At 43.5% G+C, this 25,370-nt stretch overlaps 1 protein-coding gene across 1 annotated transcript in view; it reads left to right on the top strand.

Moving 5' to 3' along the window:
• The window catches only part of lrp5 (low density lipoprotein receptor-related protein 5), a 117,299-nt gene that overhangs the window by 60,198 nt on the left and 31,731 nt on the right, over positions 1-25,370 (top strand). The window contains exons 7-15 of the mRNA XM_080002409.1: positions 2,268-2,399; positions 4,133-4,221; positions 5,794-6,012; positions 6,393-6,481; positions 6,721-6,892; positions 21,208-21,424; positions 21,510-21,663; positions 22,357-22,492; positions 22,870-23,114. Coding sequence (XP_079858535.1) covers positions 2,268-2,399; positions 4,133-4,221; positions 5,794-6,012; positions 6,393-6,481; positions 6,721-6,892; positions 21,208-21,424; positions 21,510-21,663; positions 22,357-22,492; positions 22,870-23,114 — 1,453 coding nt within the window. The remainder of the gene's footprint in view (positions 1-2,267; positions 2,400-4,132; positions 4,222-5,793; positions 6,013-6,392; positions 6,482-6,720; positions 6,893-21,207; positions 21,425-21,509; positions 21,664-22,356; positions 22,493-22,869; positions 23,115-25,370) is intronic.

Below are 25,370 nucleotides of genomic sequence, written 5' to 3'. Positions count from 1 at the left end.
TGGGCGGAGAAACTAGCTACCAGTGGTTGCCTGTGGTGGTTGCTGCGCTGCTTCTCCCCAGGTGCTCCGCCGGACCCCCTAGGTGCTGCTGCTCCTGCTGCCACTTGGGAGAGGGTTGTGCTGGAGCCGCCCGTCGAACCAATGGTGGCTCCAGGGCGTCTTCGGACAGCCCTTCTGTGTACCTTCCCCATGCCGGAGAGTCCCTGCTCAGGTGCCAGTGTGGCAGATTCGCCACCATACGCCACCCAAATGGCGTTTCCAGGGACCTCCGGCACAGAGACACAGACGACAGGGGGTTGATAACACCAGTTTATTGTAGAGATGAGGCTAGGTGGAATTAGCCAGGAGCAGATGGAACATGTCATGACACCGGGCTCCCATCCTGACTGAGTGTGTGGACGGGGTTTTTAAACCTGATGCTCGTTAGCCCAACCAACGAGCATCAGGTGTGGCTACTTAAGCCACCCCATCTACCACACACAGCAATCCCCCTCCTTTCTTGTTACTGCTCCATCTGCAATCTCTGTCAGCCCGTACCGGCTGACAGCTGGGGATGGTGATGATGATAGCGTCTGGAATATGTAACTGCAGCCATGTCTCGGTGAAACACATCATACTGCTGTGGTGTGGGGATGGGATGGTTTGAGCAGCAACGCCTGACTTGGATCAATAAACTGCAATAAACTGGTGTCTACAACCCATCGTCATCTGTGTCTCTATACCGGAGGGCCCTGAAAACGACACTTGATTATGTGTGGCAGGCGGAACTGCCACAGTGGCACCTGAACAGGGACTCTCCGGCACGGAAAGGGACACAGAAGGGCTGTCTGAAGACGCTCTGCAACCACCAGCGGGCCCAGCACCGTGGCCCCAACACCAACCCTCTCTCGGCTGGCAGCAGCAGCACCTAGGGGTCCGGCAGAGGACCGGGGGAGAAGCAGCTGCAGCAGCCAAGACGGGTAACAGTCTGCGGCTAGCTCCTCCGCCCAACAGCCACCGCCGGGACCATCCAGCAGCCCAGCAGCCAGGCCACGCCTCCAAGCAGCACCCGCAGCAGCGAAATCAGGCCACGCCATCACCAGCCAGCACAGCAGCCCAAGGCCCCACGCTCCGGGAGGGAGGAGGGGCAGTCTGTCGTTGCCCTGGGGGAAGGAGGCCGGTCGACCATGCTGGGTCGAGGAACCAGATCTTAGGGAAGATGACCTGATCATTTTTTTAGGACATCTGTTCGTTTAAGGTATGGGAACCCTGTTTCAGAGTCAGGTGTTTTATTATTTAAGATATTGGAACCCTGTGTCAGAGGCTGTCGTTTTTTAGGTATAGCAACCCTGTGTCAGAGTTTGTTTTATACATTTTATTTCATTTTGGTTCTCTGCTTGGTGGGGGGTGGAAGGTGCTCCGAGGTCGTCCATCTTATTTGCCATGGACCTCACATTCCCCATGACAATCGAGGGAAGAAATGGTTTATATCTCCACTTCCTTGCTCTCCATTTGACACCGGCCCTGCATCCCCAATGTCTTCTCTTCAACTCGTCGGGGATTGGGGGTCTCGCTCCGGGCAGCAGTGTAGGCTTGGAGAGAGCAATCAGCTCGTCCCGGAGGTAAACAATACCGGCACACCCGTTGGCATAGCAACCCGGCAAAACAAAAGTAAAAAGCACCAGGGGTATCAAAAGAAATCCGTTGAACCGCACAGTCACCTTATTAGTGTGAAAAAAAGCTACCTTATGGAGTGTTTTGCCAGAAAAGCAAGTGCAATATAAATAGAAGGCGGATAGAAGTGTGGAAATTGACTGCACAAGAGTGGGGTAATTTCTTACCTACATAACAGGCACTTAATCATGTTTAAGACAATTTGCAGGCCAGGATATGATGAATTTTAATTTTAACTTGTAATTTTGGTTTGTCATTTTATTCAACTTGTTTTTTCATTTGTGTATTTTCTTTTTTTGTTTTGTTGGCTTTTGTGTTGCTTTCTTTCCTTCCTGTTGATATCTATAGTGGAAGGATGTGGGAGAATATTATTTGATATGGATTTAAAGTCCACGATTGTAACTCTGATTGAAGGCTGTTGACATTTTGTTTTATTTTATAGCAGCTGCAGAACATCAATGGCTGTTACTGTACTAACCCTTCCTCACTTCCGTATCACAACCATTTTTTACAGAGCACTGCACTAACGTAGCTAACCCCCCACCACCACCACCACCCCCAATAGCATCCCTCTGTTTTTCTGACTTTCTCTATCTGTGCCCCCCACCCCCTAGTCCAAACCCCCTGCAGCGAGAACAACGGAGGCTGCAGTCACCTCTGCCTGCTGTCCCCTGTCCAGCCCTACTACAGCTGTGCCTGCCCCACAGGAGTGCAGCTCAAACAGGATGGCAGGACGTGCAAGCCTGGTACGGGGGGACTTACTGAGTTCATCATGCGGATTCTCTTCAGAAGCAGGATGGATGTTTTCCTTTTGCAGCACTTTCTATGGTCTACACGTTAACTGTTGGAAACTTTAATATCAAATAGAATCAAATTGTGCAGAACCACAAGCAGTGACGGTAGTGATGGTTCTGGATCATTTCCTTTCTTGACAGCCTGTTTCCAATGTGTATAATGTCATGAGAACTGGTCATATACACCCCTAAGTAAAAGTGACAAACTGACCATCAGCTGTATTGATTCCCACGGTCATTAAACAATGGAAGACTTATCCTACCGGCTGGAAAAAAACAAAAAACGCCTATTAATGTGTGCGCGTCTGCGCGTCCGTCCGTTAGGCCTTGCTTTGTGAACATAATGAGTTTGAATGAAGGATGCCATCCAATTGTTCAGCTGCTGTTGACAATAAAACAACACTACCCTATTGTATTGCTTGCCCGTGAGTGTGTGTGTTTGTGTCTGAATCTGTATGAATGGAAATGAGCAAGTGTCTATGCCTCTTAATTTGTTGTGCTAGGCTGGTTAAATTGAAGTGTGTGTGTGTGTGTGTGTGTGTGTGTGTGTATGTGTATGTGTATGTGTATGTGTGTGTGTGTGTGTGTGTGTGTGTGTGTGTGTGTGTGTGTGTGTGTGTCCTCCCATGAGGTGAGATTGGTGCAAGTCCCTCTAAATCAGACCCAGCGGCTGAAAAACAGCAAGGGTCTCTCGAAGCGCCGGGAGACTGTGTGGTGATTGGCTCAAGCCGAGAGGCATTGTGAGAAATGATGTTTAGTGGAAAAATTACCTGGGACTTCAAAAAAACATTTAGAGCATTCTCCCAGCCCAACCCCTTTTTAATCCAGGAGGATTTTAATTCTGACTTCTAGTCAGAATAGCGTCTTTTTTACCCCCAAGATTGATCAAATTAATATTCTGTGTTTTTCGAGATCAAAATATTTTGAACTCATCACAGATATTCTACAATATACATTTTACTTGATTTGTTTCAAAGATGATTTATGAAATGTATGTGGTATGTATGTAACATATCAGGATTGAGCTTAAATCTAGTGTATTCAGTTCATTCCAGGTTATCGATGGATTGCGCTACAATCAAGCGCAACTTTTAAATAAGAAAATTCTCAAACTGGAAACCCTGAATCAAGGTGATCCAAAAGTCGAACATACTTTGAATGCATTTATGAACTCTGGTTTTCCAGGTGTCTTAACTCAACTCACAACTAGCCCGCTGACGAACAAAATCTTCTATTTATTTATGTCTATTTTGAGTTAAATTGACTGGCCTAACATTTTTCCTGGATTAGTATTGTATTATTATATGTAATACATAATAATAATAATATATAATATTATATATTATTATATTATTGTTAGATTACCCTATTAGATTCGATTATGCAATTATTGTGCGAGCATTGATAAACCATGCCTTTTACCGGGGGAAAAAAAGGGAATTATATAAATTTCTTCAAGTGAATAAAGCAACTTGTTTTGGGACGGTAACTATTCTGACATCAGAATAAATCTTTTTTACTTTTTTTATTTTGACTTTCGTATTTGTTTTTTTGCTTTTTTTGTATATTTTTTTTACATTCAATGATTGTAGTGGACTTGTGGAATTTCAAATGACTCCTTTAGAAATCGGACTGATGAATTGAATATCTGAATATCATGGTTTGTACCTTGTTTGCACTTCCAGGTGCGGAACAGGTTCTGTTGCTGGCCCGCAGAACGGATTTGAGGAGGATTTCATTGGACCTGCCGGACTTTACTGACATAGTGCTGCAGGTAAAAGCACATTTCGTTCTTTTCCTGCTGAAGCCAACCAAATTTCCTTTTACTGATGGAAGGCTACTTGTTGGTTGGAGAAGTGAAGTTATTTTATCTGAAGGCACATCCCAGCATTCAATATTGTGGAAGTTGAGAGTGGTTACTGGGGTGGGGATTGAGCAGAAATTGTCAGTTTTGTAGTGAGAGGCATCTGTCTCCTGAACAGAGAGAATGGGCTGCCTGTTTGGGAGCTTAAAATCTAACTCGTCATAATGGTAACAGTGCAATTGATCAACATTTGTGAACCCCTCGCCCCTCAGGTATAAATTAACAAAGTAAAAAACATTGTTACTGTATTTCAACATTTTTTGAAGGTATCTGTACTTAACTTGAGTTATTATACTTCTGTAGACTTTTACTTTTACTTAGCTATATTTAGCCCAAAAAAAGTATACTATTACTGCAAAACATTTCCCCTGAACACCTTTGTGACTCGCTACAAAATTAAATGGTAGGAAAACTGGTAGCCAATAATGTTAGTGCAAGCCAGTTATCACGAGCTTCATGTTAGTGAATCAAGTGTCATATCCAGCCAGCAAGCTAAGTGTAAACAAGCACCCTGGACCCCTGTTCAGAGTTTCCAGTAGGCTTGACCAATAGTGCAAAATTCTAATCGGCGATCGCTGGGGTGTAGCGATTGCCGATAGGTGATTCTATCGGGAAGGACAGAGGGGGTAGGGGATGGGGGCGGGGGCGTTGAAGGAAGCTCGCATAGAACTTAATGTAATCCAGCAAATGCGGTCTCCCCATTACAGAAGTTGAGGATTTATTATTTACAAGTAAAGTATTTACACAAAACATGTAGTTTTTACTAAATTAAGTCCCAAGTCCCAAATGAAGCAACTTGAGTTAGGTTTACATTTTTCATTTTCCATACAAGTAAGAAACTAAGGAAACTAAATAAATCGAAATATTTCTCTGAGATTATATTATATATTGCTATATTATAATCACAATATATTAGATTTGCATGTGGAGCGATGAAGTGAGATCCGATCAGAAGTGGTTACTCAAGAGGCATGTGGAGACACATTTTAATGCCAGGTGTAAACCGACATACTTGTTTACAATGACTTTAGTCATTGTAAGTAGTCGATTCAGACAATACACTTCAAAATGAGGGTTAGAAGAACACATAAAGAAAAAATAAAGAGGGAAAATATATATTTTTTTGTTTTCATGTAATACAAGAACACTTAAACATAATGAACATTACAAATAATAAATACAGCCTGGGATCAGGGTGGTTGTACGCCTGTTCCTCGTTTGACCAATCAACAAGCAACAGGCGTACAGCCACCCTGATCCTGGGCTCAATTACCTAAACCCAAGACAGGTCTGGCTGCTTAAACCACACCACCCCCACACCACAATGACTTTTACGGAACATCGACATCGGCTCCTTTTCACACGACACCAATATGGAACGTTGCCAGTGAATTTTCAGCTTTCAGTTCAAGTGCTCCCAAGTTCAGTGCTACCCCCCCACTGTCTGTCACTGTTCTGTCCCTTGCTGTTGCTCTACCACAGGTGGAGGACATTCGTCATGCCATAGCAATAGACTACGATCCGACTGAAGGCTATGTATACTGGACGGATGACGAAGTCAAGGCCATAAGGCGTGCCCGCATTGACGGCAGCGATGCCACCACCCTGGTCACCACGGAGGTCAACCACCCAGACGGCATCGCAGTGGACTGGGTGGCCCACAATCTGTACTGGACGGACACGGGCACCGACCGTATTGAGGTACCTTGGCGGTGCTCACAGACCTGGCGCCCTCTGAAACGGGCACGATTTTCCAAACTCAAAATTCAGAGATTCTGGGAACTTTTTACTTTATGAAAATGTATCTAATAATAATCATAAAATCTGTAAAGGCATTTTAATGTTAAACACTTCTTGGTTGCAAAGAAAAATAGCTATAGCAGTAATCCAATGCAAATATGTCTTCAGTTTTTTAGTCCGTCAACCCATTTTTCCATTGATGGATTCATGGGTTGAGGGGGGTTATGTTGTGGCAAGGCTAGTGTGGTGTATGTATGGCAAAAACATGGCAAAAAAATGGTGGTGGGCTTTTTTTGGGGCTTCTGGTGGACTTTTGTTTTGCTGAATACTTTCCGAACTAGGTAACCAGACTGAATGGAACCTCCCGGAAGATTCTGATTTCTGAAAATCTGGATGAACCCAGAGCCATCGTCTTGGATCCTGTTAATGGGTAAATGTTGGCTTTTTGTGCGTGTTTTCTTATAGTCGTAAATTAATAATGTGAAGAGTGAGAATGTGAACCAAAATGTCCCACAATATGAGGATATCTGAGCAAGTTTCCTCTGGATTGTTCAATGTGACGGACCTTCAATGGATTCTTAACATGCAGTTTTTAAATCATGGGTAGATTTTGTGATGGATGTTGTTTAAATTTGTTGTTTTAATTCCCTATGAAATCCCCTACCCCAGTTACATGTACTGGACAGACTGGGGTGAGCGGCCCAAGATCGAGAGGGCCAATCTCGATGGTTCAGAGCGGTTGGTCCTGATCAACAGCTCCCTGGGCTGGCCCAACGGACTAGCCATCGACCACGCAGCAGGGAAGCTCTACTGGGGAGATGCTAAGACCGACAAAATCGAGGTGGGTTTCCCCTCTTTTGTACAAGGATGCCGTGTCCGCCTTTATTTATACAGAGATAGCCTACTGACCTTGTAGCTTTGTGTGCTTGTCTTTGGAATGAAGATGGTTTTAAAAGTATGTGTGTGTATGAGGTCAGGCAAGCTGGTGAGGTTTTACATTTAGTTGGCTGTTCTTCTGACCTGCAGTATAGCAATCTGGCTTTCTTAAACCTGAGATCCACTTTGCCATGCTGTTGTGTTTGTGGTGGAGGTGTTGTTTGATTCCACAAAGGGCTACAGCCCGTTAATTATCGGTCGATAACTATCACCTATACTACTACTGCCCGAGTTGTCCAACATTCCTTAACAAAAATTATTTTGCAGTAGTTGTCTGGTATGCAAGCTAGCGGGTATGTGGATGTAGTCTTCAGTTGAGAAAGATGGCTGATATGGCAACTATTATGTTCTGACCAGCCCAAACTATTGGTCTAACTCAACACATTATGTGTTCAAGATTCAAGATCTTCAAGATTGGCTTGGTGCATTTTACCAGTATTCATAAATGCTGTATCAGTCCATCCCTGTGCTCTCTTCTTGTCTCCCTAAAATTCTGAGCATTCTTCATTCAAATGACCTATGTCACCGACTGTTGCCAAAGCGAAGTTTTTGAGTATTGGCCTTTTGCATATTTGTGTGTATTTGTGCCTGTGCAATTCCCTGTGCGTGTGTTTTTTATTGTCATTGTATGTGTCTGTAAGAGAATGGGAAGACAGAAAAGCAGACTGAAAACAGAGAGAGAAACCATGTGCTCTTCTTCCCCTCCAGCCTTCACCTTTAACCCCAGAACCCCCCGCCACAACTCCCTACACACACCCATGCTCTTCTAATGTTTTCTGCAAGGCCAATTGATCAAATGGAGTAGAACGGTTAAAGATGAGTTTCCTCTTGGAATGTACTCAGCTTCTAAATGCAAACTACATGGCAGTACTTAGTTACATATGTAACCATAAACAAAAATGTGTCATCTAACCATTACTTTTGGACTGCGTTTGCGTTAAACTCCGATGCAGATAAGCTGAAACAGATCGAAATTTGAATTTCAAGAACTGTTAGTTTAAACTCTGAACACTGGGGGGGGGGCAGTGGGAGAAAAGAGTGGGGAAGAAGAGAGTGGGAGATGCTCAGCTGCTCCCTCCCACCCCAAATCCAGGCCTTCTGCATTCCTATAGCGGTAATTGGAATATAATGGTGGTCTTTTTCTCCACTTATTATTTAATAATCTGCTGTTGTTATTTATTGTTTTGTTATTTCTGCTCACTATAAATGAGTGGTTTAGCTGCTATCGAGTGAGGCCAGTTCAATTCTGTTTTCTCTGAGCAACTACAGACAGTGATTGAGAGAAGAAAGGAAGGACAGGGGTCAGGCTCTACGGAGAGCAAGAGAGAGAGAAAATATATACCAGAGGGATGTAATGGCCAGGGATCTCTGGATGAATGCTTTCCAATTGAAAAGGGGAGGTCTCTCTCTATCTCTATCTCTATATCTCTCTCTCTCTCTCTCTCTCCCTCTCTCTCTCTCTCTCTCTCTCTGCCAGGGTGAAAGGAAAGATCTCAAAAGTCCTTTCAGTATTGCTGAAAAGAAATTGCTTAAGTGTGAAGATGTTTGCAATGTGTGACTACCTTTGTGTGTGTGTATGTATGTCTACATGTCATTGTGTTCAAATGTTGCCATAGATGTCTATCGATCTATCTATCTATCGATCTATCTATCTATCGATCTATCTATCTATCTATCTCAAGTACTCCGCAGAGAATTACCCCCATGGGACTGTTTTCACTGTGTATAGATATTTAAAGTAGTGTCTTTTTGCTTGCCTGAAGTTATTTCCCAGCAATGGGCTAATGTACCCGTCTCCTCCTATGCTGAATTTTGGTGATCTGTTCCACGATCAAACACATGTCTAAACAATGGCATGCGTGTTTTAAAAGTTTTTTTTTCTGGTGAGGTGAGCCTGCCAATCAGCCCCTAAAGCAAACCGTTGCGTCCAAATTCTTTACCTTTGATGCGAAAGAGGTGGCATGATGAACAACCCGAGACTGGTTCCCTTCAAACAGCGAAGGAACTGAATGTTTCTTTCAAAGCCCCCCCCCCTTTTTTTCCGCTATTTCTCTGAGTGTTGTACGTGTGTTTTGTTTTGGGGTTTTTTAAGAAATCTGACTCCTACGCCACCTCCTTAACCCTTAACTCCGCCTCCCAGCCCAAAACAACCCCCTGCCCCCACCATGAAAAGAAAACAGGCCTCTGAAGTTGCCGCTCAGACCCTCTCCTTTCACAGGCTGTGTGTTGTGTGTGTGCTTGTGTGTGTCGGCTGCTTTGACAGATGTGTTGCTTTCTTCACACGCACACACATCACATGCATGCACACACAAACACACACAAACGTCTGCTTTTGTAGTTTGATTATGCAAATTGACCGTGCGTAACATGTTCATTCATGCTGCGGAGCCATATGGTGTCTCCATGTGTTTGTGTGTGTACGTGTGCTTGTTTGTTGCTATTGGTGCCTAAATAATTTTCTGTTATCTATCAATCCATAACTACCGAGTTAAAACAATGTATAACATGTATCTGTCTGTCTGTCTACTGACTGACATATGTGTCTGTCTGTCTGTCCAGGCTTGGCGCCAGAGCATATCACTTGACAGGGTATTCAATTTTTGTGAGCGGTCACACAAAATCACCACGGTGGGATTCCCGGGAATGCCCATCCCAACCGTTTCCCGGAAAATATCGTAACGGGAAAACAGGATTTATTTGTTACATGTTACATTTAGAACATAAGCCTATATTCAGAAAATATGTAGGCCTAAATTGTACTTTCTATATGTTTTAATGTTTTTAAGTTTATGCAACAGCTGTGTGCTCACTGCATGTGCCAGTGGCACAGCACAGCTTATTGTAATCAATACACACAAAGCGCCAAAGGTTTTTTGTTTTAATTAGGGTGTGTGGTGTGGGGACGGTGTGGTTTGAGCAGACACACCTGACCTAGATCTAGGTACTTGGTGGATCCAGGATCAGAGTGGCTGCATACCTGTTGCTCGTTGGTTGGTCTAACGAGCAGCAGGTCAAAACACCCATCCACATACTCACTCAGGAGAGGAGCCCTTGTCGTGACACATCTCCATCTGCTCCGGGGCTAATTCCAACTAGCCCTCTCTCTCCAATAAACAACCCGTCTTCTGTGTCTCTGTGACGGAGGTCCCTGAACACGCCACTTGGGTGACGCGTAGAAGGCGAAATTGCCACAGGGTGATATCTGTTTTATTTATGACTGGCCCCTGTCTGTTTTATTTATAATGGAGATAAGAATATTGTGTTTAATTATGTAGTAAATTTTGTGTAATTATAGGCCAATGAACGTGGCTGCAATCTCGCCTCAATTGGTGCAACGCTGTGATAGATCTAAAATGACAACAATCACAAAAGAAACGTAATTCAATATAAACTATTATATGTTAAATTTTATCTTGCAGCAAGAGAAAGTGATTTTGTTCTATCTACCTGTCTGTTGTTCTATCTATATGTCTATCTGTCTGTGTGTACATCTGATCGATAAAACCTCTGCATCCAATGCTAATCAAACTTTTTTTTTTGCCACACCTCGTTTTGAAATTGTCGCTGGATCTATGAGGGAAGGAGGTGCTGGGCGTGATGTATATTTTATAGCTAAATCATTATTGAATCACAATGTCCCTGCCAATTGCCAGACAGTTGCCAACTGCCTGCCAGACAGACAGTTTGTATATGTATGTGATGAATAAACCTCTTGAATCTTGAATTGTCATTCCTACCTCAAACCAGTACAAAGTTGTATTGACAATATTTTTAGCATAAAGGCCTCATTATTTGTGATAAACAGCTTCACTCTTACTACAGTATTCTTGACTGTCTTTGAGCGCATCTTTTTTTATTTTTTTTATTTTTATTTTTTCAAACTTGTGACGAGGTGACTGGCTGTTTGTTCTGCTTCCGACGGCAGCCTGGCAGACTGTAACCTCAGAGGATCAATAAAGACTTAAATTAAAGATTCGGAATCAGGCTTTGTTCGAGTGTTGGCCTCCGAATGCCATTCTGCGGCCCCAACACTTTATCCCCCTTTTAGGGCTATGAAAGACCACTTGAAATGCTTTACAAAATGCTGGGGGCCCCCTTTTAAAACACTGGCTGTGGAAATGATGAGACACGCCGGCCCAACCAAAGACACAGACACGCACACACTGTGAGAAAAAGGCATACGATAAACTATTTGAATGAGGACAATAGCCTCTACCTGTAGGGGGGGGGGTTTAAACATTGCCTCTGTGTTTCCAGGAGCCCCCCAGAGTTTATGTAAAGAGAGATGTCTTTTCTCTTTACAATGTACATTCTAACATTGAAGAACCACGTCACATTTAGTCCTGTTTACCTCGTATGGAGATGAACAATTACCCTAGGGGAGGTTGGAGGCGCATTGTAAGGGATTATAATCCGTGTCTGCCAGGTGAATATATATATATATATATATATATATGCACACAGTATATACAGTATATACTGTATATATGCACACAGTATATACAGTATACGTATAAGCATCCATCAGCCACAACATTAAAACCACTGACAGGTGAAGTGAATGACATTGTTCATCACATTACAATGGCACCTGTCAGGGGGTGGGAAAAATTGTGATTGCTAGATTAGTCGGTCAGAGCATCTCCAAAACAGCACTCGTGCGGTGTTCCCGGTATGCAGTGGTTAGCACCTTGGTCCAAGGAAGGACAACTGGTGAACCGGCGACAGGGTCATGGACGACCTCATTGATGTGCATGGGCAGCTAAGTCTAGCCCGTCTGGTCCAATCCCACAGAAGAGCTACTGTATGTATATAGCACACATTTCTGAAAAAAATAATGCTGGCTATTATAGAATGGTATCAGAACACACAGTGCATCACAGCTTGCTGCGTGTGGGGCTGAAAACGCCTACAATGGGCACATGAGTAAGAACTCGACCATGGAGCAAAGGTGGCCTTCTGGATTCTTCTAAATCACGTTTTCTTCTCCATCATGTGGATGGCCGGGGTCAGGGTCTGATCCCATCCGATCAAGCATCCATGGGATGTGCTAGAACAACAAGCCTGATCCATGGGGCCCCACATCACAACTTACAGGACTTAAAGGATCTGCTGTTAATGTCTTGGTGACTGTTATATTCTTGGATGCCAGCGCCTTGTACCTTTTTTTTAGTTCACATTCCTCATCTAATATGTCCACTCCCCACTAAGAAAACAGCATTGACTCACCTTGACTCAGGCCGGAGGGTTCCAACTCTAGTGGGATTTCTCTGAATGTTTGATGGCACGTTCATTTCTCTACAGCGGTGTTCAAACTCTAGGCTCCACTCGATTGCTTATTTTCTTGTTGTTTCTTCTACCGCCACTCTTCCTCTTTTGCTGTGTGTGTGTGTGTGTGTGTGTGTGTGTGTGTGAGTGTGTTGGGGGACGTGGTAAGACTGGACAGAGAAATACCAAAAACACCTGACATTGCTCAGAGTTTCCACTGTCTCCTGCCATATCTCTCTCTTTCTCTCCCTCCCTCCGTTTCGCTCTGTCTTTCTATTTTCCATAGTCTCTCTCAAAGAAATCACATAGCTGTTTCTGCAACTCTCATTTACAGGCAGCATGTAGCTATTTTCTCCTCTCCTCTTCATCTGTAATTCTCAACATTAAATGCAGACAGTTGACATGTAAGCAGCACATGTAGAAGAAGAATCTTTAATTGTCACACAGCACACCACACTACAACACATGCACGCGCAAACACACACACACACATGCTTTTGGTGGCCGGTGAAATGAGGCTTCTGCATTTAACCCATCCTTGGCTTGTCCTTCCTCCGGGGGCGCAGCATTGGGCAGTGGGCAGCATTTGTGGACGCGCCCGGGGACCTGGTGATGAGTGTCCATCGTCATCGTCTCTCCAATGTAAACACAATTATGTCAAGCACAGTGGCTTTTTTTTGTGTGTTTACACCGTGATTGTGTGTGTGTGTGTGTGTTTTTGTATATGGTCCTTTTTCCGACTTCTGGTTGATCCAACATTGCATGTACTAGGGCAGGGCTACCAATACACACACCCACACATACACACATGTAAACACTCCTTTTGGGATCTGTCTTGTTTGCGTGGGTGTGTTTTTACAATAGGAATTTGTGTGTGTGTATGTATATGAGTTTTTAAGGAAAAGCATCCAAATTTTGTTTTTAGGCCATCTTACCCTGAGCCTCAAAATATGAATAAATCTCTGTTAATTTGTGTTCGCGTTGTGTGTTTTACACATAAACACAACAGGGACACGAAAACTGAAACATTTGACATAAAGAGAAAGACAGACCCCATATTTAAAACTAATTGGAATGTTGAATTTGAAGCCCCTCTTAGGGTCCTAGTATGCTCTCTTCTAACTACGCAAACGCGTACGCAAGATGGCTGCCTCGCCTGTCCTGCGTTCCTTTGGAGCGTTGTGCACGTCCTCAGAATTGAACCCTACACATGCAAGATGCATTTCAACACATGACCGGTGGGGGCAGTATATCGGGTTGTGACAGGCAGGTCCACAGTAGACTCGAACTACAACAATGGCAGAACGTTTTAAATAGAAACTTGTATTGCTTGTCCGCAATTACTCGCATTTATGGTAGCTTATGGTAGCATTTATGGGGGATGGTAGCTCAGGCGGTAGAGCTGGTGGTCTAGTGATCTAAAGGTTGCTGGTTCGATCCCAGGCTCCTCCTGCTAGCATTCTGTAGTGTCCTTGAGCAAGACACTTAACCCCTAATTGCTCCTGATGGCTGCGTCCGTCGGTGTTTGAACAGTTGTAAGTCGCTTTGGATAAAAGCGTCTGCTAAATGACTAAATGTAATGTAATGAAATGTAATTTACAGCGATAAATATTCTTTACAGAATAGCAGATGTGAAAACGCTATCATTTGCAAGTCGACATTGAAACCTGTAAAAACAAATGGAAACAGGTCTGAGACCATTATGTACTAGCCCAGAGGGAGATGCTTGAGAAACGAAGCGGGGATGGTGTTGATGCTGTGTTTTGTCCGGCAGTCACTCTCGAGATCTTCTCAAGAAGACATTCTGGTGTCGGCCATGGATTTGGCCCTCATCTGCCCCCTGGTGGATATACTTTCTAACCTCCAGGCACATGCAAAGTATGCAGGAAAATATGTGGACATGACAGACATTGCAGCCGCTTGTCTACATGTACGCGTCGTTAAAATCAACTACATTGAGGGCTTAACGTGTCATCCCTAAAACAAACATGCATGCATTCGAGATGCCTGGAACCCTTGAACTTCAGATCGGCAAATTAATCGACAAATTCACAGGTATTTACAAATATTTTTCTCTGTGTTATCGGGCCCTGCCATGTAGGTTCTCAGGATTTATGGTGCAAAACCACACTACACAAACAAAATGTGATTTTATTTTTCGACACAATGTTCCCTCATATCACATCAGCAGTGACAAAAATTGCACTAACAGATGTTAGTCACAGTAGTGTGTGTGTGTGTGTGTGTGTGTGTGTGTGTGTGTGTGTGTGTGTGTGTGTGTGTGTGTGTGTGTGTGTGTGTGTGTGTGTGTGTGTGTGTGTGTGTGTGTGTGTGTGTGTGTGTGTGTGTGGAGGGGTGACCTTAGCATTCAGAATGCATGATTGCATAAATCGGTAAAATTCGTGAAGTCATATGGATCCTTACATTCCTTCACAGACATTTTTGGTTCCACAAACAACTTTTCAAAACAATGTTCTCTGAAGAACCTATGGCACCACCCACTGTTGAGAACCTTTGGGGACACCAGAATGTTAAAGAACGTTGTTTTCTTGTTGGAGTCATTATTTTTCAGTTTACCTGTGTGTCAGTTTATGTGTCTGAACCATCTTAACCTCCCTCTGAGGAGATGATGATGCAGCTGTTTTTCTCACTCATTCTTTCTATCTATCTTTTCTTTCTTTTTTAACTAGCTTTTCAGGCCCATTAAGAAGAACAAGGCTTTATCACATGCCAAAATACACACACAAAAAAAAGTCAAAGTGAGAAAAAGAGAGCAAGAGAATCAAGAGGGTTCAGTTGAGTGGCAAGGCGGTTCTCGGTAACAAGGCGTCATTTCAAGAACCCTTTACTTTGGCCCGCTCCAAGTCCACTCCAATTCGTTATCTATGAACCATTGCTGCAGTTGAGGAATTCTGTACTAATTTCTCTCACTGGTGTTTGTATAGTTTTTCAGAGATTCAGGGTCAACACTGCAGCTCCACAAATCGTGTGTGTGTGTGTGTGTGTGTGGGTGTGGGTGTGGGTGTATGGGTATATTGCGGACAGAGTAGCCAGTGTCTGTGGGCAGCCATGCGTTACTGCACCTTCAGAACCCCCCCCACTGTGCTCTAAATCCCTCCTGGCCCTGCAGTTCTTGTTGTTTTCCTGACTTATTTGGTCATCTTATGTCTCTCTTTACCTCGAGTTTGGTGCATTCTTTCTCGTGTAGTACTTCTCTCCTCTTCTCCCCTCTCCACGGCAAAATAATCTATGTCGGGGAAAAAATTAAATACAGTGAACAAGCAAAGTTATCTGCCTTTTTTCCTTGACAAGTTTTTAATCATATTTTAATTATATTTATATTAAAATAATTAAGTTGTTAAATACTATATGTTATTTGTTAAATATTATAATATATTAAATATTGAATTTTTTTTTTCTGGAAACCATTGAAGTTCTGCTGTTCTCTTTAAAAAGCAATAGAGTAGTGAATTAATCTCAAAGGAGAATACAGAAGGTTGATTGTTTATTTTGAAGATCTGGTTTGTCGAAATTGCATTTTTTTGCAGTGTAGCACACTTTTTCTTTCTTTGCCACAGGTAGCTTTTTTCCTTTTCCCTCCCTTCCCTCTCTCTCTCTTCTCTCCCGCTCTTTCTCTCTCTTTCTTTCTCTCTCTTTCTCTCCCCGCCTCCCTCTCTCTCTCATCACTTTCTTCTCTTACCAAAACATTATTAGTTGGACATTTTTGCCACACATTCTGCTAATCCAATCCCAAACTCCACTTGAGACATTTTGATATTTTCTTGGAATTAAAAGTTTTTAGTTCACTCGCTTCACTTTGGTAAAGCTGCTGAGCAGTACTTTTGTGGCTAACAAGACAAAACTCCTCCACATTGAACGGGGAGGAGTAGTCTTTAGTCGTCTTTCTGTTGAACACATAGGGAGCGAAATTGGTGCATACTTCTACTTACGCCTGCTTTATGTATCTAAAATTCACAATGATGAATTGAGTTTTGTAAAGTGAAAAAATTATTATGTTGCCCACTGATAAGCTCTCTCCTCATGTTCTCATTGGCTTTAGTAAACTTGACTTTTGATTGGTGGGTGCATCTTCCCCACTTCTCACGATATACTGTAGAGTCTCAAGATAATGCACCTGTGTGTCTGATGTCCATGCCATTCACATACTGTACTGTTTGGTGGGACGGGCCCTTTGAGTAATAAGAAAAAATTGCAAAAGATAAACAGCTCACCTTTGTTACATGGTGGCCAGAATAAAATGAGCTGTTTGACTGTAGGCCACCTTTTGACCGGTGCTGCATGGACTGGCTGGAAAATAACCGAATGCAAAGCACTAGTTCCACTACTTGAAGCACTTTTATTTCGCTGCAGATACAGCTATCTAACCAACTGTGCTTTTTTGTTTTTTTCAGTTAGTAAACGGAAGTAAAATAATATAATCTAAAATAAAGCACCCTTTTTCTATTTGTTTTGTTTGGAGAAAGGGAACGCGGACACGCAGCGGAGAGATTGATGTGTTGGCCGCGAACCTGTACCTAACCGTAACACAGTTTACGATGGGAGCCGGCTCCTGTCTGAGAGCCAGTTTCTTTTTTCTTTCTTTTTTTGTAAATTAATACAAGAATAATAGGATGATCCTATAACGTATTTGTTGAATACGATCCGGTTGTGCAGGTTCAAATTCAAATGGCGCAAAAATCAATTATATTTAAGTCAGAGCTTGAGCCAGAGCCTCTCTTTGTTTTTTAATCAGGTTTAAAATGCATCTGAAATAGGCAAACATGTGATTTATGAGTAACTTCAATGGGAAATAATATTACACAAAATGTATTTACAGATTTTCATAGTGACAAAGGAGTCATCAGATTAAGCCATTTCACTTTCACCTTAGAGACACACCAATAAACCAATAATAGTAAGCAGTTATTTTTTCTTTACAGTTTTGTTACCGTTGAGGGCTATATTTTTTTTAAATAGGGAAATTTGTTTTGTTGTGCTATTCAGTAACATGCAAAATAGTCTTAAAAACCAACACAAAAAGGATTTGTGATAAGATCGTGGATCATGATCATGCCTGAAAGAAATCATGATATATTTTTGCCATATTGCATGACCACATGGATGCACACGTACATGCAGTGCAGGCTGCAGCTGACTGTAGTGTGTGTGTCTAAAATTAAAATAGCTCGTCTCTATTTGGGTTGCCCTGGTTCAGTAATAGCACAAGCTGTGGGGAGGATTGGAGCGGAGGGGAGGGGAGTGATGGCCGCAGCTTGTAATTGCAGCCTTCTCAATTACAACTCTTGCTTTCTGCCACACACACACAAGCACACACACACAAGGCGCAACAAAAACACGGACAAAGAAGAGGAATGGAAGGTTGAAAGTCATGGAAAGAGAGCGAAACTTTGTGTTTTGCTCGGTTTCCAAGAAGGCCCAGCAGAGGATGTACTTTCTGTGTCTGCTGAAGAAATTCAACATGAGGCAGCCGGTAATTGTTCAATTCTACCCAGCCGTGACGGTCCATCATTTCTTGCTCTGGGTCAGAGGCGAAACTCCTAAAGTATCGTCCGCTCAGCAGAGAGGACCATAGGATGACACCTAATTTTCTCTTATGACAAGAAGAATAGAAATGATCTGATACATCCCAAAAAGCATTGCTTCCTTAAAATAATGAAACACGCCTTGAAATTTCTTAATCTTTCAGACAGCCACAGTTCGAAATGGGGCTGGAGTTTATGTATCAGCATTAAAAAAGGGTTTAGTGCCTATTTGTCTTATTAGATTACATAAGTATTTGAATATTTATGCCCATCCTTATCAATAAATTTGACACGGGCATGTGTTTTCATGTGACCTGAAGTACTGCTTGTGTACTGCTTGTGTACTGCCTGCGTGCTGTGGTCAAAGCAAGCCTTCACTATAATATTTTGAGCGGTACTCTGATTTTGACATTGGTGGTATAATTTGTTGACAACCTCAAAATTAAATGTAACAACATTTGCATGTGCAAACTTATTATTTCATTTGTTGTTCCCTATGTTAAAAAAATACTTTTGGCCCTTCCTAGCCCAGAAAGATGCTGGAAAGCTGACTCATGCATTCATTACAAGACAATGCTCTCCTAAAAAGTCCATTGAGAGACTTAAACTTATTCACAATTCGGCAGCCAAACTTTTAACAAAAACAAGAAAGCGAGAGCACATCACTCCAATTTTAGCTACTGTACATCGCACTGGCTCCCAGTTTCCTTTCCATTTGATTTTAAAGTCCTTTCACTTGTATACAAAGCCCTAAATGGCTGACGGCCAGCTTACATTACAGAATCACTGGTCTTCTTCGTTCCATCTAGAGCCCTCAGGTCTTCCACTGCTGGCCTGTTGGAAGCAGCCTTTTTTAACTATGCTCCCAATCTATGGAACAAGCTACCAAAGAATATTTGACTCTGTATATGGTACATGGTACGGTATATAGTCTAGGGTTTGTGGGACGGGTGGGGTGCGAGCTATGTTGGTAGGGATGTGGGGGGCGGCTGCAATCTTGCCCGTCATGCTCTTGCCCTGGCGTGCTTCATGTTTTTCCTGCAACTTTAATACCACTCATATTAATACATACACACCCACACAGATCTTTCTCCAAGCAACACTCAACCAGACAATTGTTTGTGGGACAGAGGGGTTCGACTGATTCGCGTTTGACATGCTTGGAGGACTTTGAGCCCGCAATTTTAACTGCATCTACCAACAGCACACATTGAGCACTGGGTTTTCCGGCTGGTGGGTCGATGTGGGGGTGTGGTTGGCCGGGGTGGTGACTGGGTGGGCCCCCTGCTGGCTGGGTTCAGGTCCTGGCGGCTTGCACCTGATGCCGGGTAGTTTCTACACACACACACACTGCCTGCTGCTACCTGGCATAAGTGCAGGGCGCGCTGTCAGGTGCTTTACGGGGCCCCTTGGTGTATGCTCGCCGGTGTGGGAGGTGGCTGCCGGCCTAGCTCCTACTGCGTGGCTTCTCTGCAGCCGGTTCCCTGGGTGCCAGGGGTGGTGAAAGGCCCACATATCTGTCTGACATCAGTGTGTCCTGCACCGAGCGCACTCGGCTACATGGATGGGCTCTCGGTTGTGGTACGTCGGGCCTCGCCTTTGCATGGGGGCCTCGCCGGGCTTCTGGCTTCTCTGGGGGCTGGGGGTCTTCTATGGCTGCAGGGCATGGCGCTTGCGGCTTTCCTGCGTCTTGGAGTGTCTTTACGGTTGCGGGACCCAGGGGTGGCTGAGGGACCTTTTCCACTGCTTGGAGGTGCTACGATATATTTCTGACCTCATGCACAAGAACTAATTGGGACTTAAGTCCTGTGCACTCACCAGTGGACACATCACACAAACACGCGCGCACACACACACACACACACACACACACACACACACACACACACACACACACACACACACACACACACACACACACACACACATACAGGCGGACTCTTCACAGGCACACACAAACCTCCAGTACCTGCTTTGAACACACCCCAAACACCCTCCTGATTACCAGGTTACACGGAGGCCACATTGCATGTCTCCGTGTAACCGGGTGGGCACCCTGGGTTTTCCCTCATATTTTTAGGTTTTTGTGCAGTAACTATAAAACATTTTTACATTCTAGTTCTAGAAATTCTAGTTCTGACTGAAATCTCATTGACCAAGTTCTGGGCCACTGTGTGCAAAAGGTCGCGGCTTGAGGAGCTGTCCATGCAGGTTCAAGGCCATCTGTGGTTAAATGGCAGTTTTGACCACTTTATCACTATTCCCTATAACTTCTAGTTGTTGTTTTGACATCTTTTAAGTTTTTTGGAATTATAGAATGTTTTTTGTCAATGATGGTACAAAAAATTATTCACACTTTTAACAAGGTGCTTTTGGAGTGCGTTTTGAAAACCACCACAGACTGCTGCGCGTTCCTACAGGTGCTGTGACATAACAATAATTAAAATAATAATAATAATGTTAAAATATTATTTACAGATCACTGGAAAGTCTGGGCCTGACACCTCTTATAAATGTGCTTCAGTTGCACCAGCTCTCTGAAGACGATCATACAGAGGAGTCTTTTTTTGCCTTTTTTTATTTTTTTGACACGCAGTTACCACCAGGTCTCTGCAGACGGTAATAGCGTCACTATTACTGCGTTTTGCTATTAGCGCCGGTTTTTGTGACTTGGACGCTATTTGCAGCAAGGCTCATTTGCATAGAAAGGGGCCAATTTTGCACCAAATGCATGCACAATACCATAATTTAAATATGCACAAATAGCACCGGCGCACCAAGACGTTATTTGTGTGGCAACGAAGTTAACGGTGCATTTCGCCGTTTGTGGGTGCTTTGTGAATCAGAGGCTCACTTTTTCATTTTTTTTTTGCGCCGGTTTAGAGGCCACAAAAGCAGCACCATCGCTTTGTGAATACACCCCTCTGTGTTGTTGGCCAAACATGCTGACAGCATAAAAAGAACACTCTTCCAGCCGGGTCCGACCAAACAGCGCTAATGGGGCTGTTTATGCGGACCCGTTACAGCTGCGCTGTGGCGGAAAGAAGCCAGTGTCTTCGTCTGCAACATACATTTTATACATGAATATGAAAAGAACATCAAAAGTCATGAATTATTGCAGTAGGAGTTGTTGATTAGTTCACCTCAATCTGTTCTGGAGAAGGCTAGGCGTTAATCCATTAACTTCTTGTGAAACGGCATCCCCCACACGTACAATTCTGTGCTGCTCACTTATCTGTTTCGTGTTTGCATAGCGGCCTTATTACAGCATTATTTCTTTGTCAAGTTACGTAAGATTTCTCATCAAACTGTCTAAAGTTATCACAGTTCAACACATTTCCAGTTTTGTATGATCGTAATGTGGCTCGGGTTAAAATCATGCTGCCCTTTGTCTCTCTTCCCTCTTCAGGTCATTCACGTGGATGGCAGCAACAGACAGACCCTGCTAGAGGACAAACTTCCGCACATATTTGGCTTCACGCTCCTTGGCGATTACATCTACTGGACAGACTGGCAGAGGCGCAGCATCGAGAGAGTCCACAAAGCCACGGCCGTACGGGAGATCATCATCGACCAGCTGCCCGATTTGATGGGGCTCAAGGCCACAAAAGTGACGAAGACGTTTGGTAAGAGCCCCAACAATTTTCTGGACTACCGATTGTGTCGTTTTTTTCCGCTTGCTTCCCCAATCCCTCCCTTCCCTTTGCCCAGGCATCAATGGCTGTGAGGCAGACAACGGAGGCTGCAGCCACCTGTGTTTCTGGTGCTCGCAGGGTGTCCGCTGTGCCTGCCCCATGGGCCTGGAGCTTCTGTCTGACCTTCAGACTTGTGTGGTGCCGGAGGCCTTTCTGCTCTTTACCAACAGGTATATCCGTTGATTCTCTGTCCATGCACAGTTTTTCCACTCACATCACAGGGTCCATTATTGTCCAATGCCTAGGCGATACTACACTGGCCCTATTTTCAGACACGCCCCCAGGTGACTTATTTCCTTCCCATTCCTCTTCAGTCGATCTTGGTCCAAAAAGTGAAACTGAAAGTATATCCTCCAGCTCATATACGTAGGGATTTACCAACACAAAGTTTCACCTCAGTATGCTTGAAATGTACTTATATGATGCACGATATTTACGAGGTAATTTGACCCATCCCCAATCGTACAGATGGGTTCACCTGAAAAGAAGATGTTGATCATTCTTATCCTGCTCAACTCTTAGCCATTTGATCTGTTTTTTTGGGGGTGTTTAAAAAATGTCAAGCAGCTGTGGTAAACTGTGGCGAACTGGGTCTCTGATAATGGATCTTGGCAGAAAAACGACATTGTTGTCGTGCTGCATCGTAAATCAAACACATTACGGTGAATAAAGGTAGGATGGATAACTGAATCTTATCTTTTACTGGATTATAACAAGTATACTGATAAGGGTGACAAGCTAATTGGAAGATCGACAACAGAACAGATATTTTGCACAGATGCACCGTTGTATGTGATAAAGTGACCTAGTGACATTATGTTTTGGCGGTGAATTTGCTGAAGACGCCTGTCTTTGTTCCCCAGGGACAACATTAGGAGTATTTCATTAGGTACCAACAGTAACGACGTCGCCATTCCTCTGACTGGAGTCAAAGAGGCCTCTGCTCTCGACTTTGATGTCTCAGAAAACAGAATATACTGGACAGACATACAGGCCAAGGTGAGTTTGAATTTTGTAGTTGATGGTGCACTTGGGTGTACGTACTCATTACAGTTTTTCCTCAACATCTAAAGCACATTCCCTGAAGCATTTCACAATATCCTTGATTATACACACAAACACAAAACCACTTGCTGATCCAGTCAAACCTCTAACTTCACGAGCAAAATCAAATAATCTACCATGTTTTATCTAAAACCATGTTTCTCATCCACATAATCAAACTTTGCTTTCAGAAGGCTCTCAAATGCTATCGAATAGATGGCATTTGATGGCAATTACAAATTGGCAAGTTCCCTTACCCTCCCTTCCCTGGAATACAATATTATCCAAAATCTCTCTCTTGCTCATTCTTTCTCATTCTTTAATGCACACAGACCATCAGCAGAGCATACATGAATGGCAGCTCCGTAGATCACGTCATCGAATTTGGGCTAGACTACCCAGAAGGCATGGCAGTGGACTGGATGGGTCGAAACATCTACTGGGCTGACACAGGCACCAACCGCATCGAGGTGGCCCGTCTAGATGGCCAGTACCGCCAGGTTTTGGTGTGCAAGGATCTCGACAACCCACGATCACTTGACAACCCCCGGTCACTGGCACTAGATCCAGCAAATGGGTAAGGCTTAGTGGGACTTTATAGGGTGGTGTCGAATGGTCTGGAAAGAGGCTTGATCAACAAGTCATAGAAGTACACAATCCTGCAGAAGTACTACGGTGGTAGCCATGGTAGAAGTACTGTATCCTATAGTAGCACTACAGTGGTAGCTATGGTAGAAGAACTTTATCCTACCGTAGCGCTACAGTGGTAGCCATGGTAGAAGTACTCTATCCTACATTAGAACTACAGTGGTAGCCATGGTAGAAGTACTCTATCCTACAGTAGCACTACAGTGGTTGCCATGGTAGTAGTATTCTATCCTGTATTAATATTACAGTCTGTGTATATGATTGAGTGCATGAGAGGAAAAATTGCCAAGTGCATTTGTGTCCTGTGCACTAGAGAGCATGCTTTATCAAATGCAGTCAATTTACCATTTCTGTTGGTAGCCACTGTAGAAGTCAAGATTCCTGCATCAATCCCACATTCTTACCACGCTGATAGCCATAGAAATATAAATTAGCTTCCAAAATAGTATTACTTCTATTGTTACGCAGACCTTCTGCCTCTGGCTGCCAGAACCAGAAACAGAACTTTCCAGGCCATTTCTCAAAATAGCAAAGCTACTGTACAGCACAGCAGTAATTATTTGCGCCACATAGTAAACAGAGCTTTAACAATAGTTCCGTCTGTAGTTTTAAGACATCTAGATTTAGTCCTGACATTACAAGGGTATGAATCAGTGCCAATGACCTCATGTTGTCCGTAGCCTGCCTCTCCCATGCAGGATTGAGATTGTGTAAGTCTATTGGAATGCCACTTTTTTTCAAACAATGGAAGGAAAGGTTGTTGTCGCCCCCCCCCCCCCCCCCCCCCCCGTTTAATCTGGAGCTGACTGAAGGAGGAGATACGTGTATATATAGAGTTCGTTCCTCTTTGCTAGTGTGAATGTGTACATGTGTGTGTATGTGTGTGTTTGTGAAGCTTAGCACACCTGTGCCAGCATGCCAAAGACCCATTGCATGTCACTCAACCTGGTTTTGTACCAGTGAGGTCATTATTACATGGAAGTTTTCATGCCTTGGAGCATCTGGCGCAAATTCATGATTACACACACACACACACACACACACACACACACACACACACACACACACACACACACACACACACACACACACACACACACACACACACACACACACACACACACACACACACACACACTCACTCACGCCAGCAAAGAGGAATGAACTCTATATATACGTATCTCCTCCTTTAGTCAGCTCCACACACACTTGTTTTATTAGCTTCTGGTTCATTGTAGGGCTGGCTCGATGAAATAATTTATTATCAGTATAATAATGATAGGTGGTTTACATGGTATTGATAGATATCATGACATCTGCCCAATTAACAGCTGGCTTGATTTGATTGGCCCAAAAACAAACCAAATTAAATGCAAATGCAAATTCAATCTCATACATTGCATTTAAAGTGCTTATAAAACTACGTTTGTGTGCGTCATTTTTTTTGTACATAAAAAAACCATAATGGTTAAAAGTAAACTTTTATGTTGGGATGCACAAATAGCTGTACAGTTATTCATCACTTAACAAACTACCTGTTTAACGACCGTTCAGACTTATGACCAGCTCTCTGACCAGTCTGTGTTGTGCGCTGTGTACAATACCACGACGTGTGGGCTTCATGCGCAGCGTCTTAGCGTCAAGCATCTCATCGCGCATCACAGTTCTTGGCCTCAATCTCGTTCCAGCAGTCTGTCAATATTCAATTGTAATCGCCACGCCCCTTATCGGGAAATAACACGGGTCCTCGCTTATCGAACAATTTGCTTAACGGCCTGATTGTAGGAACGGAACTCGGTCATTAAATGAGGACTATCTCGTATAGGACAGTGTCATGAATGTCATAGTCGTAAACACACTAGGATCCTAAACAAGATACCGACATAACGTTGTATAGTTTCTCAGAGTTCCCATTTATTGTTTTGTTTATAGAATTCTGTGAGTTTTTTGTTACAACTAGTGGCGATAGTGGCGCCGCCCCTAGCGGTCGCCTGCGCCGGCGCTCCGGTTACTTTCTTACTCTTTAGTATTTTTTTCCTTTTTTTATCACAATGTTCGCCAGAAAAACAACAACAATTAACTCATACGGCCGCGATGCACTCATGGATATAAAAATTTCCCTAAACGAACAACTTTGGGACTTTCTATCGGTGGGAGCAGAGTGGCCGGCGGAAATCCTACGCCG

Source organism: Zeus faber (genome assembly GCF_960531495.2).
Source record: "Zeus faber genome assembly, chromosome: 6".
NCBI classification, from domain to species: domain Eukaryota; kingdom Metazoa; phylum Chordata; class Actinopteri; order Zeiformes; family Zeidae; genus Zeus; species Zeus faber.
This window is presented reverse-complemented; position numbering and strand designations above follow the sequence as displayed.